The sequence below is a fragment of the Caenorhabditis briggsae genome (genome assembly GCF_000004555.2).
Source record: "Caenorhabditis briggsae complete genome, chrX, whole genome shotgun sequence".
Lineage (NCBI taxonomy): Eukaryota > Metazoa > Nematoda > Chromadorea > Rhabditida > Rhabditidae > Caenorhabditis > Caenorhabditis briggsae.
In genome coordinates this window covers 1893512-1908029 of record NC_013491.2, presented here as the reverse complement: position 1 = coordinate 1908029, position 14518 = coordinate 1893512, and the positions used below count along the sequence as shown (strand labels likewise).

The following is a 14518-nucleotide window of genomic DNA, read 5'->3' as shown; positions in this document are numbered from 1 at the left end:
TTCAATAGATATGGAAATTTTCAGTCTTATCCAACAAAATCTCAATCATTTTTTCGACATCCAAAATTGGCAATTTTCGAAATAAGTAAAATTAGTGAAATTTTGACTGGTACTGTAGGTCGGAAAAGTCTGAGTTAAGGAATTTGGCCGTTAAAATATAACTGAACATGAAAATGCTATTCCTGAAAAAGCTCGGAAACTTTGAAAATAAGAAAAATGTATATTTCTGTTCTGCTTGGAAATATTATTGTTTGAGAATAAATAAAAACAACAAACTGACTCAGAAGACGTTGAAAACATTTTAACGCACATAGATTCGTATAACAACCAAACAAAGACACCGGTTCTTGGGAACGAGCTTCATTGTCAGAAAATGAAAATTAGATGGAAATGAATTCTTGAAATTCGCCTGGAAATCCAGACTATGAGAGAACCACTTGTTTTTGTAACAAAAACATTCCGGATGACTGTTCGTTAACAATAATGGGATCCTTCCCTGGGAAACGAAGCAGAAAATGACGAACGCTGTTTTGTTCAGAACAAAGAACCAAAAATTAATAAGAGAAAAAATCAGGAGGCGTTGAACAGAGAAGTGGTAACAAAGGAAATGGGTTTCTGAACACAAAGAGAAAAAAAATTGGGAACATTTCTCTTTTTTTTTGCTGATTCAATAAATTCTATTCTGGGTATTCGGAGAGGAAATTGAATGACATACCTTGTCAAGGTTTTCAACAGCGATAATAATAGGTTTTCTTTTCCTGGTACCCAGAGCTGTTTTGGGGCGGGACATGTGATAATTATCAGAGATATATAGGTCACGATTTTGCCATAAAAAATTTTAAAACGTGAGTTGTAAATGAAAATTCAAAATCCTTCAAAAAAATCCAAACGAACAAAGTTAAAAAAATAGGGGAACGTAGAGCAATATAAAGCAAAAAAGAAAGATAGCCGGCTCCATGAAATTTTGCACAAAGGTTCCGAAAACATCGTCAACCCCGATGACTATGTCAAAAAAAGGAACGAGGAAGTTGCTTTTTGCTTTTTTCGCTTTGTGACAAATACTTCGAAAAGACTAAAGAAGACACTAACACCTTTTGTCTAGGATTTTGGGCGCTGAAATTGTTGGTGAATTTTCAGAAAGGGAGAAGTCAGCTGTAAGAATTGAATCAGTTGGAAAATTAGAGCCGCAATTGTCTTTTTTGAGAAGTTGAAGAGAACGCCAAAATGGCTGGAAATTCCAAGAATTCTGGTTTAGCGAAGCGTTCTCAGTTTTGCTCAAAAAAAAGTTTTAAGACTGAAAATAAAATGCATACTTGTGCACTTTGACTACAATTGAAACCTATTTAAATGGCAGAGCAATTACAGAAAACCAATTAAATGTTGATATTTGAACTATGGAAAGTTTTCTGAAGAACAACTCAAAAGAACAACTAGAAATAGAAGAATTGTCTAGAACATTTTTGAGGGGGGAAGTTCTTCAAAATGGAAAACACACAAAAACACGCTGCTGGAAGGAGAAAATAAACGTTTTTAGAGTTGTCAAAATATATTCATTCGTACTTTTTGCATGTTTTTTTCGGTTACCAAGTTGTGGGGAACAGAAAATAAGGTATAGTGAAAAAATTGGAAAAAAATTGAAATAGAACAACAGAAAATAAGATTTCAAATACCAGATACCGTAAACACTCTAATACAATGCCACAAAGGCCTTTTTGAAAGATATCAAAAAGTTGGCAACTAATAAAATGTTTATCATGATATCAGCAACATTTTATTAGTTAACCACTTTTTGATTTCTTTCATAAAAAATGAGATAAGTGGACGTGGGCTCAAACTTGACGATTCGGGTGGCGTTCTATTAGAATGTTCACGGAAAGTGTCTAAAGGGAAATCTACAGTAAGATTTTGGATATTATTGTTCATACTGAAACTCTGATAACAATTTTAGAGGAAAGTCTACAGTTTTTTTCCGGGCTTTGTTGTTTATTGATACTCAAAAGCTAATGTTGAGACTGGAAAGAGTATCTAACTTTTCTCTTGTGCTCAAAATAAGGCAAAATAAGTTTTGGTTGTTTCACAGACAACCCCATAATCATAAATTCTAAAACTACTATTTTCTGTTTCTTCCTGTTTACCACAGTTTTGGAATCCAGGTTAATATTTTACCAAGGATGCTTCTTAAAAGAAACCGCCCCCTAAAAACTAGTGAAAAAAAAGAAACACACATTGATCATGAAGTAAATCTCGTTGTTTTTGGCTTCAGAAAAAAGGGGACCATCATAATTTCTTCTTCTTCTTCTTCTCTCCTAGACCCTTTTCCTCTCTAGAACGAGTATTAATGCGGTGTGCATACCACTGTTTGGTTTTTTCTCGTTTTTTTTCCTGTCTGTGAACATGTCAAAGACCAAAGAAGCTCATGAAAAACAAGAGAAAAAAGAACCTAGAAAAACGGAAGGAAACGAAAAAGATAGTGATGATGACGATGTCTAACAAAGTCTCGGAGAAACAGAAGACCACGGAAGACAGAAGGCAAAAAAAAACGGAATTTGGAACCATTGGCTAATTTGAAAACGCATTATTGCTCGTGTTGTGACCACTCGCTTCAGAAACAAGGAAGGGAACTCCTGGCCACGATGCTAATCAACTATCCAAACCGAACTTTTTTGGAATGATGTCTGAGACAGAAAGGGCGGCTCGTTCCAAGGAATAAATAATGATTCAGAGGGACATTTCTGAATGAAAGAGGGAGGGGGGATCGGCTGGAATCCGAAAATCTCATTTTGAACGTTCTTCGAGAGAGATAGATGGAATGAAACGAGCTACTTCATTTTGGGGGATGGGGAAAAAGTGTAGGAGGGCGGGTTTTTTGCCATCTTGCGTGCGTTTAAGTTTGTTTTCCTAAGCGTGTGTTTATCTGAATTTGTGTTAGCACTGCATACATGATGTGGGTCCCAGATTTCATGATATAGAAAATTCAGGATATTAATATATAGTAGAAACTGGTGTTCAGAGTCCGTATTCACGAAAAGGTGAAAATTATTAATTTTATTCGATCTGTATCAAAAATCGATAGTTTTTAAGTTGAAAAACTGCAAAATTTAATAGAACACTGGATTTTGGTAAGAACTCAAAACGTATGTTTCCCACAATACTTACATTTCTTTAAACTAACTTCCATCAGAATTTATTGAATGATTGAATTTGCGGGAATTCCATTCATTCTCGAAAAAAACATACCATAAACGCTCTAATAGAGCGTCCCCCGTTTCGTTAAATTTGAGCCCATGTATCTCATTTTCTGCAAAAGATATCAAAAAGTGGTAAACTGATAAAATGTTGCTGATATTATGATAAACGTTTCACTAGTTGACCACTTTTTGATATCATTCAAAAGAAGTGAGATAAGAAGGCTCAGACAAAGACGGTCCGGGTGGCGTTCTATTAGAGTGTTTACAGTATGTTCATTATTGTTTTTAACTCAATTCCTAGATTTTTAAGTTTTTCAAAAACTTTTTTAACACATAGTTCTAATTAAAATACATCAAAACACAAAAACTTTCGAAAAAAGGAACAAAAACGCCAGAAAGTTAAATTAACTGGAACTACCTTGCTTTTAAGATTCACCATGATTCTTGATACTCACCTTAACAAACATTTTTGCTACTCGACACACTTCCAAAATTCCTACGTATCTATGAGACGAGACAAGATGTCTGAATCATTAAAATATTCCGTCAGACACATGACTGGATTGCTAATTTGAAAAAAAGACCGCCTTTAAGAGAAATATTCATCATCCAGTTCCAGCCAGACACTCTTCTAAAGTTTAAGAAAACACAAAATCTTTGGGAATAAAACTTGAGAAGCTATTTTGAAGTGCATCATATGCAACAGAGTACATTGAATTGTAAACTCCAAATTCTTGTTAACGTCAAAAAGTTGCGGGGTGCATGTGACGCCCCTCCTCTCTTGAAAATTGCGGGAGAGGAAATTTTGTTATAACCTACGATGGAGGCGCGAATTTGATGCGGAAGCACACACCAACTAGAAAAAAAAATAGGATGGGAGGCGATGTTGCATGGGAAAAGTAAATTGAGCACATAAAATGTGGCGACCTCATCTGTTCCTATCTCAATTTAACTTTTATACTCGTGAGAAGTTCTTCTCTGACACCGGAAGTTTATTTTAAGTGAGAAAAATATCTTTTTTGGAGAAGTAGAAGAAGAAGCACTAAAAAGCATACTTGTGGAAAAAATAGCCGGCCCGCGGGCCGGGCCATGGCCGGGCTGAGATTTTTCTGAAAGGCCATCCACATGTATGCTAAAAAGATATACTCCACGAGAATAGCAGCGGAAGTTTGGTTGCTTGGGGTGTCCAACTATGTGCATCAAGGTATGAATTATTTGAACACAACCAATGTTGGCCACAGACATACTTTTAGCGAAAAAGAGGAAAAATGCAAAAAGAAAAATTCAGATGAGAAAAGAATTCGTTGGTTATTCGACCGGTTTTTGACTTACAAGATGGCAAAATGCGAGCTAATCTTTTCGAAGGGCACCGGAGTTAGAATAGAAGAGAATGCATGTTTTAAACGGAGTGAGACATCAATCATCAAACGGATCATGTCGTCGTAGTAATCTTATATAGGTCAAAGTATTTTTTCAGATTAGTTTTGATAGGATGATGAATACTCTAACAGAACGGCATAATTTCAAGCATACATCTCAGCTTCTGTGAAATACCGTAAACACTCTATAGACTTGCCACCCGACTTGTCAATATTCTTCTGTATCTCAGTTACTATGGAAGATATCAAAAAGTGGTCAACTGATCAAATGTTCCTGATATCATGATAAACATTTTATAATTGGTTAACGTTTTGATATTTTTCAAAGAAGTAAGATATATAGGCTCAGAAAAGGGCGGTCCGGGTGGCGTTCTATTAGTGTTTACGGTATATTGAGAATCCAAAAATATCAAACAAAGGTGAAAAAAAATGGTATCTGTTTCAAAAATTTAGAAAATGCAGCTCAAAGTTCTATTAGAGCTCGAGAAGTACTTATTATAAGTTCATTGCATATTCAATCTAATTTTTTTATAGAAATAAAGATTTCGTGATTTTTCATAAAATTTTTTGAACATATGATTTCATAGAACTATTACTAAAAGTGTGAATAAAGTTCTTGTATGTAGAAAAAATATGATCCCAAATTGATACAAATCAAATTTTATTTCATCTGGACAAACACACTAAGCACCTGATGTTCTTAGAAAAAAATGTTCTCAGAAAATCTAGTTTGATATTTTCAACTACTATTATTTATCATCTCTTTATTTGTCGATGCTCATTTAAGGATTTTTTAGAGGATCCAACAACACATCAAAACTAATAACAACAAGAAAACTCAATGATGATGATGTGTATGCTTTTTTTCAGGGACCCCCTTTCCTGAAATAAAAGTACACTTGAGTTTGTTTCTTGTTTCGTGTCTTGTTGTTTGCCCCTATTAAGGAGAAATGGGGTCTAATTAGAAAGGCAATTGAGAGAAAGGTGAAAAATGCGAAATGTTGAAAATGAGAAGAAGAAGAGAGTTTGGGGAAAAAGTTCGGAAAATTATCAGACAGGGCAGAGATATTTTGATACAGCTATTTCCTAGAAAGAAACCTCTAGAATTTCACCGGTAAAAAAGCGAGAATTCTGGTGAAAATGATACCTCCGAGAGAGCCTTTTTGTTTTCAAGTGATAAAAGCAAATTGTGGTCGGCGAGAGATTGAGTTACGTTGAAAGTTCGAGACCTTTGTTACTAGTTCTCTCCTCTTTTTTTCTTTTTTCTCTCAACTTGTTTTTCAAGATTAAGTGAGAGAAAAAATAGCGAACTAATTTATTAGTTCCCTTTTTTTATTTTTGTCGGTTCGGAAAAGCGGTTCTGTTTTTTTTTTCGAAAAAAAAATCAGGAAAACATGTCAAAAATTAGATTGGCTATGTCTGGAGCAGATGAAATGTCAGAGAATCGAAGATCAATTAGGTGGAATGGTGGGAATGCTTGGAACATCGGAAGTTGTTGGCGGCTGAAAACACACACAAGAAATTTTAAATTTCTAAATTTTCAAAAATTCTAAATTTCTGAATTTGCGAAAATTCTGAATTTCTGAATTTCTGAAATTTTGAAAATTTAAATTTCTAAAGTTCTGAGATTCCAAAGCATTCGAACTTCTGAATTTTCCAAAATTCTAAATTTTTGAATATCCGAAAATTCCGAGTTTCTGAATTTCCAAATATTCTAAATTACTAATTTTCCGAAAATTCTGAATTTTTAAAAATTTCCGAAAATTAATAATTTCTAAATTTCCGAAAATTCTAATTTTTTGAATTTTTGAAAATTGAGGAATTCTGAGTCTCTGAATTTCCGAAAACTCTGAATTTCTGATTTTCCGAAAATTAATAACTTCTAAATTTCTAAATTTGCAAAAATTTTGAATTTCCGAATTTTCAAAAATTGAGAATTTCTAAATTTCTAAATATCCAAAATTTCTGAATTTTTGAATTTCTGAATTTCCAAATATTCTAAATTTCTAAATTTCCGAAAATTTTACATTTTTCAGAATTTTTAAAAATTAAGAGATTCTGAATTTCTGAATTTCCGAAAACTCTGAATTTCTGATTTTCGAAAAATTAATAATTTCTAAATTTCTAAATTTCCGAAAATTCTGAATTTTTGAATTTTTGAAAATTAAAAGATTATACCTTTAATTGGGTCTGAAAAACACGAAAACTCTGGACTGCTCCCTAGAAATGTGTTCTAGAAATTTCTACGCAAAAAAACGCTTCACCAAAAAACAGAATAAAGCAACTTCTCCAGAAGACAAACCTTCACGGAAATTCAAATTCGATAAAACCCCATTGCCCATCCACACCTCGAAAAAGGTCATGAAAACATCAATGTTCATTTTTCGAACGAAAACAATCGAAATAATTTCCGAACGCTCTCTTTGGCTTCACAGTGTCTGTCTCATTCTCCCCGAATTATTTTCCACGAAATCAGAAACCGGAAAAGAGAAGAAGAACCCCAAAATTGAATAAGACTTGGGGAAATGAGAAATTGTGAATGTGAAAAGAAGAAAAAAGAAGAAACAATTTCTAGAAAACTTATCAGAATGGTGCATTGTACATGCATGAAGCTATCAGGCAAACTGTGACATATTAAGAAAATTTTCATTATATTTTGTGCCAAAAAATGGAAACAGGCAAAAAGGAAGAATCAGAAGAAAAAGCAACAATCAAGAAGAAGAATATTTTTCAACAACTGGCCGAGGACAGCATTGTGAGTTATTTTTGACTCTTATTATTTGGTTTTTGAAATTTTTCAAATTTCAAGCGAGCGCCGGAAGAGGTAACGGAAGTTTATGAAATCCTGAGTGGTTTTTTTTTGGAATAATAATTGGTTTTAACCTCAAAAATCACGAAACTTTTAAGTTTTCTCAGAATTTCGCAAAGTTCACTTATTCAGAAACTTGGCGGAATCTGGAATGCCCAACCATCAAAAGCAAATCGAGACGAAAAACGAGAGGATGATACTGGATCGGCGAGAAACAACAAATTCTATTGGAACAGCAATTGGTGGAAGTGAATGCTAGAAATGTAATTCTGTGCTAGGACCACCACAAGAAAAAAAACATGGCCACAAAAAGTTCCATTTACCCAATGAACATTTTTTTTTCTCTTTTCTTTTTCTACTCTATAAGAGAGGACGCGTCTTGAAAACAAAAAAAAAGAGTGAAAGAATCTGAAAAAAGGACTTTATAGCTGGAGATGGGGTATGTAGGAGAGGATAAGATGAGATAGAATGTGTCATCAACATAGAAATAGGTACCAGTCTGGTTTAAAGCCGGAAAGCGAGAAAATCGGAAATACCGTTGTTCCGAAAAATGCAGAAAATGTGTTTTCGGAATTTTTTCGTTCGATGTGTCGTAATTGAGAAATAAAAAAGTCGAAAAACTACCGTATGCTTTTTTTATACATCTTTTGTCTATTCCATTAAAAAGAATAGGCAAAAAATCATCGAAAGTTTAGTTCCCAATTTTTCCCGATATTCCCAGGAAAAAAAATTTTGGGAAGTTTTTCGTGGGACCCATTTTCGAAAAAAAAAATTTCGGAAACAAATTTTCGACCATGAGCATATGTTTTTAAAGTATGAGAAACATTTTATCGGAAAAAAACATGTATACCGTAAATAATTTAATAGAACGCCACCCAAACTATTCACTTTGAGCTCATTTTTCTCGTTTTCTGTGACCGATATCAAAAAGTGGTCAATTGATAAAACGTTGCTGATATAATGATAAACATTTTGTCAGTTCGCCACTTTTTGTTATCTTTTACAGAAAATGAGATACATGAGCCTAAATTTTAAGATTGGGGTGGAGTTCTATGAGAGTGTTTACCGCATGTTTCATAAAAAATAGGTTATTGAAGGAACAACTAGACAATAAAAATCAAATCCCGGAAAAAAAGAAGAAAAGTTGTTGATATGTTTGTGATTTTGTTTCGCTCGTTCCTCGAGGAAGTAAATGAAAAAAACAGAGGGGTCCTTCTTTTGTAAATTGAAAAATAAAGTGGGGACTTTCAAGCTCCCACCGAACACCTTTTTGATGGAAAAGCCATCTGTCAGCTGGCTGATTTTTCTGGGATTTCATATCAAAAGTGACAAATAGCAAAAAAAGAGGGGACCGGAAAAAAGAACCCGAGCAGTTTGAACTTTTCCGTGGACAATTGTGACATAGATCTCGAATTTTTTGTTCGGGATTCAAGCGAAAAACCAACACTTCCGGCTCCGGCTTGCTCCATTCCAAGATTCAATTTTTTAATTCTCGCTTCTGTCTTAATGAAGCAAAACACAGTTGGTCATTGAATAAACAATAACAATGACATGACTTCTCATTTGGTATGCTATAATGATCGCGACATTCTTGTTAGATTTTTGGTGCAAAAATGATAAATCTGAGCAACCAAAGCATCAAAGCAACCAAAGTTGAAAGTTGACAGAAACCAAAGTCGACATTGTGCATCCTGAAATTGAATTAGTACTAATTGTCTCCATTTTTCGCTTCGATTCGCTTATAGACACCAATTCACAGACCACACGGGTATGTTTGTGTCAGGAAAACAAATATTTTATCACTATCAATGATACCTACTAGTTCTGGTGATCTTTGAGAATGTATTGATATGATGTTCAGTGGCCACGTGGTCTTTCTCTCTTCTTTTATCACATTTTTCTGGTTTCAAATCCAACGAAACTTCGAGTTTTCTTTTAAGTAGCTTTTGAAATCATACAAATAGGCAAAGCTTTGAGCCAATGACCTTATTTACATTCAGAAAATCCAAATTTGGAATTCTAAATTTTTTTTGAAATTGATAATAAAATTTATAAGTTCACTTAACATTGTTCTCATCAGTTTATTTTTTCCAGAAAATTGAACAAAATAGTCAGTTTCAGCTTTTTGAATTTGTAATCAAGTATGAATATTCGAAATATACAGCAATGTTGACGTCCTGAGCTTGATAACTTTTGATAACTCCGTTTTTTAGCTCCCTGAGATTGACTGACCTATTCCTTACTAAAAAACTTCATGCCCTTCTCTCCGAAGTACTTCTTGGCGACGAGTTCGTGTTTTTTTCTTTTTTTGCCCTACATTTTTGTATAGAAATTATGTCATTTGCAAAAATTTGCTTTATCAGTCTTCAGGAAAATTTAGCAGAACTCAATTGGAACGGAACAGTGCAGAACAAGGCATTTTAACATTTATACCATTATTTTTGAGTGGGTTTTTTTTTAAAATAATATGTTTTATTCACTTCTATCCAGACACTCGATCAAACCTTCTTCTTCCCCTCCTCCCCAAACCGTTCCTAGTCCTACCGCACAGCCCACACTGTCTTCCACCCTCCTCGTTTCTCTTCGTCTCTCCGCGCGGACGCGCGCGCGGGTGCCGTCTCCGCATTTTATCGTCAGGTGTGGCGTATTGCGGACCGAGGAAGGCCGCGAACAAACATTTGCGCACACACTGTCCATTCAGTCCGATACTGCTTTCTCTTCCTCGTTTGCACTATTATCGCTCTCTCCGCAGGTTTCCTCTCACCTCTTTTTTTTTCTTTCTTTTTTTTTCGGGTGATACCGCGTTGGTTTCTTGTCAGTTTTCTGCAGTGATAAGAATAGGTTTTTTGTCGGCGATGAGTTTTTTGATAGTTTTTTTGTTGGAGAAACACAGAAAACGTGTGTGCATTGCCTATAGGGCCTAGATAGCATTTACATGTGAAAAATCGATAATTCGCCACGTGTGGGGTCAGTGGTCATCGGTCATCATAGGTTTGTGTAGCTCTAGTGCAGTTAATAGAATGTTGTCGATATTTATGAGATTTATAGATCCAAATTTCGGTTTTCTTCTTGAAAATTCAGTGAAAATTGAGAAAAAGAAAAGAGAAATGTTTCAAAAAAAACGTTTCGCATCTTCCTTGTTCTCGGATGACTAGGCTGTTTCTATTTGAAAAAAAAACTCCTCGAGTCTCTTTATGTTTTCTACTCTCTAATTTTCAAGTTTTTCTTCTTCCCGCCATCCAGTCTTCTTCCACCACCGCCACCCCACTCCCTAAAGACATAGGCTAGCAAAAAAACACTGCACACACACACCACCACCACCATTCGCTACTCTATATGTGTACGAGTTCTTTCCGTCCGCTCAAAATTCCATCTCACCGCTTCCTCTTCACGTTTTTCGTGTATTTGCCTTTCCGAAGTTAGCCACAAGTTTCGAAATACAAGTCCAAGGTGTGTATACAGTCATTTTTGGCTCCCTTGGCTTCCAATTTGCCTAGAAATGTCAATCAGTTGCCAGTTGGAACTGATTGAGGGTCGTAAATTTTATCATTTTCATCGTACCTAATTTTCTGCATTTCATTTTCAAAAAAAAAAGGTGATTGAAGACGAGACCTAGTGCCCTCGAAAAAGAAAGATTGAATGGCGTGATTAGGCCCATCCTCCCCTCCCAGCCGAGACAGAAAAACCAAAATATCTCCCTTATATTCGTTTTGTTTGACACGAGGCGATTTCTTCCATCCATTTTTCCAAATTGGATTTCGAATTCTTTTCTTTTTCTTGGCAGTTTCCTGACGTGAAAATCAATAAAAGTAACCCCCTATTTCTCTCTACTGACTCGTCAAACAATAGCGTACGAAAAAAAAGAACAAATATAGTAGTCTCAAAAAATGACTCATTTTCTTTCACCTTAGAATGCGCACTTTTCTATCAGGGTTACATAGGACATTGGTTGGGGTTTTACTGGTCATTTTCTATGCATTAAGGAGATGTCAATGTCTCTCAAGATGCACCTGTCCCATTATTCTTGTCGCCCTTGACGACCTCGTTTCTCTTTCCACTTGAAACCTCCCTTTTCCGCTTCTCCCAATAAAATCCATGTTTCCAGGGTAACAACAGCAGAACTCAAGCGAAATGGGCGCTGACGATGGTCCGATCAGTGCGGAACAAGTCGACATTCGACTCCAGCCACTCAACAAGTCCGGAGCTCACGCCGATGGAGCAGAAGGAGCTGATGAGGAGATTGGAGACCAGATCCAGCTTCGTGTCTACAAGCAACGATGGATTGTTCTTCTGACGGTGGCCCTTCTGAACAACACCAACACAATGTCTTGGATCGGATACGCGCCGTCTGGAAACTACGTCAACAGCTTCTACGGAGAAAGCAGTGCTGCTTGGTGAGTTAAACCTTGAGAATCAGGTTGTATAGCTAGTAGTGGGGCTTGGAGGCCTTCAAAAAAAAATCTCCCAGCCGACTCCGATCTCCAGAAAACGTTCTGCCAGCTCAAAAGCCCCAATTCGGGAGTACTAGACACATTAGTAGACTGCTATCAGTATGTGTAGTCAAGTTTCCTTTAGCGATTAGACTGTTCCCAGGCTGATAAAACTAGGATTATTCCTCATTGTGTGTGCTTAGGCTGGTGAGATAATGTAATGACCTAGCCATGAATGAGTTGAAGTTCGAGAGACAAATTATTAACTCGGGCCATGTTTTTCAGGCTCTCCATGATCTACATGTTGTGCACAATCCCAGTTGGACTCTTCGCCATGTGGGCCGGTCGTGAATGGGGTCTTCGTACTGCCATTCTCATTGCTGGATGGACCAACGGAATCGGAGCAGTCATTCGAGTGATCTCGTCTCTCGACTTTGTCCCAGAGGACCTTCGCTTCCCAATCTGTATGACTGGACAAGGAATCGCCGCCATCGCCTATCCATTCATCATGTTCTTGCCGACCAAGGTAGGAAAAATGATAGAATTTTAGACGTCATGGAGTTCCGGGGTGGGTTCATGAGCATATCAAGGGAGCATTATCTGTTCTCTGTTGAAATGAGTAGTGGAATCATTTGAGACAGCGTATGCCGTTTCCGAAGCAGATTTCTGCTCATAGTGGGCCGTAATGATGCTCAATGAAACACATGGACGCCAGCCGGAACCCAAATGGGGCTAGTCTTCAAGCTATTCCCCCAAAAATGGTGTTTCCTAGGAATTTTGGAAACTGGCGAAGTTGGATCTACTTGATACTTGTACGGTAGTGATACTTAATGGTACTTTATGATATGGTACTTGTTGGGTCGCGACGGACACTACTTTAATGAGTACATTGAGCTGAGCAGTTCTGTTTCTGGCTGCCATCTTCACTATTTCGGTCTTCCTGGTGTTTCTAGGCTTCCCATCAGAAGCTAGTTTCACCGACTCTTCAATTCCTCAACCTCAACTATTACAATTTTCAGGTCGCCGGATCCTGGTTCCCAGACACTCAACGTGCCATCGCCACCACCATTGGAGTCATGTCCAACCCACTTGGAGTACTCATGGCTAACCTGATCAGTCCAGCTATTGTCAAGTCCCCGGACCACGTCATCTGGCTCAACATCTTCACATGTGTGCCATCCCTAGCTGCTATGCTCATTGCTACAGTGAGCATCCATTTTTCACTCATTTCATGCTAATCAATTTTTTCCTTGCAGTTTGAGTCAATCGCAGTGAGCCAAAGATCCCACCAACGTTCAGTGCTAGCAAGCCACAAATGGACTTTGTATCTGGAATGAAGTCGTGCTTCTCTTCCAAGCAATACATTATCCTTCTCATTGTCATGGGTGGTGGAATCGGAATGTTCAACTGCCTCTACACCGTTATGCTTGAACTTTTGTGCCCATCGGGATACTCGAACTTCTTCTCCGGAGTGTGCGCCGCGTTGATGATTGTCGGAGGAGTGTTCGGAGCAGCTGCTAGTGGATTTTTTGTCGACCGAACCAAACTCTACGAGGAGACCCTCAAGATTGCTCTTGGAGCCGCCGTCATCTTCGGACTCATCTTCCTCCAGCTCACTCTTCATCAAGGACTTTCAGTTTTCCTGGCTATCACTTGCCTCTTCTTCGGAGTTCTCGGGTTGGCCACCTACCCAATTGGACTTGAATTGGCTTCGGAGTGCACGTTCCCAGTGTCGGAGGCTACATCTACCGGACTCATCGTGTTGTCTGGACAAATCCAGAGTGTGATCTACGTCTTCATCATGAAGAACTTTGCTCGCCCACTTCAACCAGATCGCATGCACATCCAGGTCTGCCAGCTCACTCCAGATGACACCGTCAACACACCAAAGGATAACACCATGTCGATCATGGTAAGTTTTTAAGTTTTGAGAGTTTAGGGAAAGAAGTTCGTGATCATGATCATGGTTTTGCGAATGGTGGCCGCTCGCGGCCGTCTGGGACTCGAGCCGTGAGAAGGTCACCGTGGACCAACCAGTCCGTATTTTTTAAAAACAAGCCCAGCGACTAAGCCTGTGTCATGTCTGTCCGCGAAGTTTTGGGTAATGTGCTTCTGAGATAGACAGGATACGGCGGTCTAGCGGCCCTTCTAGTTTCTGGGTCGATGAACGTAAAGATCGCACTGTTTGGTCCACGGCAACCTACCCACGACAGGTCGCGGTCGTGATTGGCACAGCCTTGCCAGTGACCCTGAAACCGCTTGGGCCGCAAGACCGCGGTATTTATCTATCCCAGAAGTACCTCAATCAAAATGCTGCGGTCACGGGCAATGTCAAACATTTTTAGTTTCTGATCGAATTCAGCAAAACAGATAGATGAGAATACACATAACTTTCCATCGTTTTCAGATCTTCTCTCTGCTGGCCACTCTTCTCGTCCTTGCCCTTGTCGTGCTCTTCAAACCAGTCTACAAGCGTCTGGAAGCAGAACGTGGAAACCGTGCAACGGCTGACAAGGCCAAGGAACTGTCAAACCAGAACAAGGACCGTATCACTCTTCAAGCCGAGAGCGCTGTCCAGCCTCTTCAGGAGAAGTAAACTCCCATCCCCTCACCATTACAAGTATTAAGTACCTGACTGAAATACTTTCAACCCCGCCAAAAATCAATCTTTTAATTCCTTGTACAATTAATTACAAGCATTTTCTCCCCCGA

The 14518-nt window shown here is 37.7% G+C and overlaps 3 protein-coding genes across 3 annotated transcripts; 2 read left to right on the top strand and 1 right to left on the bottom strand.

Annotated features, from left to right (window-relative positions):
• Positions 1-2306: 2306 nt before the first annotated feature.
• On the bottom strand, positions 2307-2396 carry CBG27441 (the record flags this gene model as incomplete). The annotated part of the gene is made up of 1 exon (XM_045238857.1): positions 2307-2396. One exon carries the CDS (start codon positions 2394-2396, stop codon positions 2307-2309), a length of 90 nt encoding a protein of 29 aa, XP_045099808.1.
• Positions 2397-7235: 4839 nt separating this feature from the next.
• On the top strand, positions 7236-7628 carry CBG16170 (the record flags this gene model as incomplete). Its single annotated transcript, XM_002643453.1, has 2 exons — positions 7236-7322; positions 7509-7628. 2 exons carry the CDS (start codon positions 7236-7238, stop codon positions 7626-7628), a joined length of 207 nt encoding a protein of 68 aa, XP_002643499.1.
• Positions 7629-11507: 3879 nt separating this feature from the next.
• On the top strand, positions 11508-14402 carry CBG16171 (the record flags this gene model as incomplete). Its single annotated transcript, XM_045238856.1, has 5 exons — positions 11508-11770; positions 12092-12332; positions 12826-13011; positions 13083-13718; positions 14214-14402. 5 exons carry the CDS (start codon positions 11508-11510, stop codon positions 14400-14402), a joined length of 1515 nt encoding a protein of 504 aa, XP_045095902.1.
• Between the last annotated feature and the right edge of the window lie 116 nt (positions 14403-14518).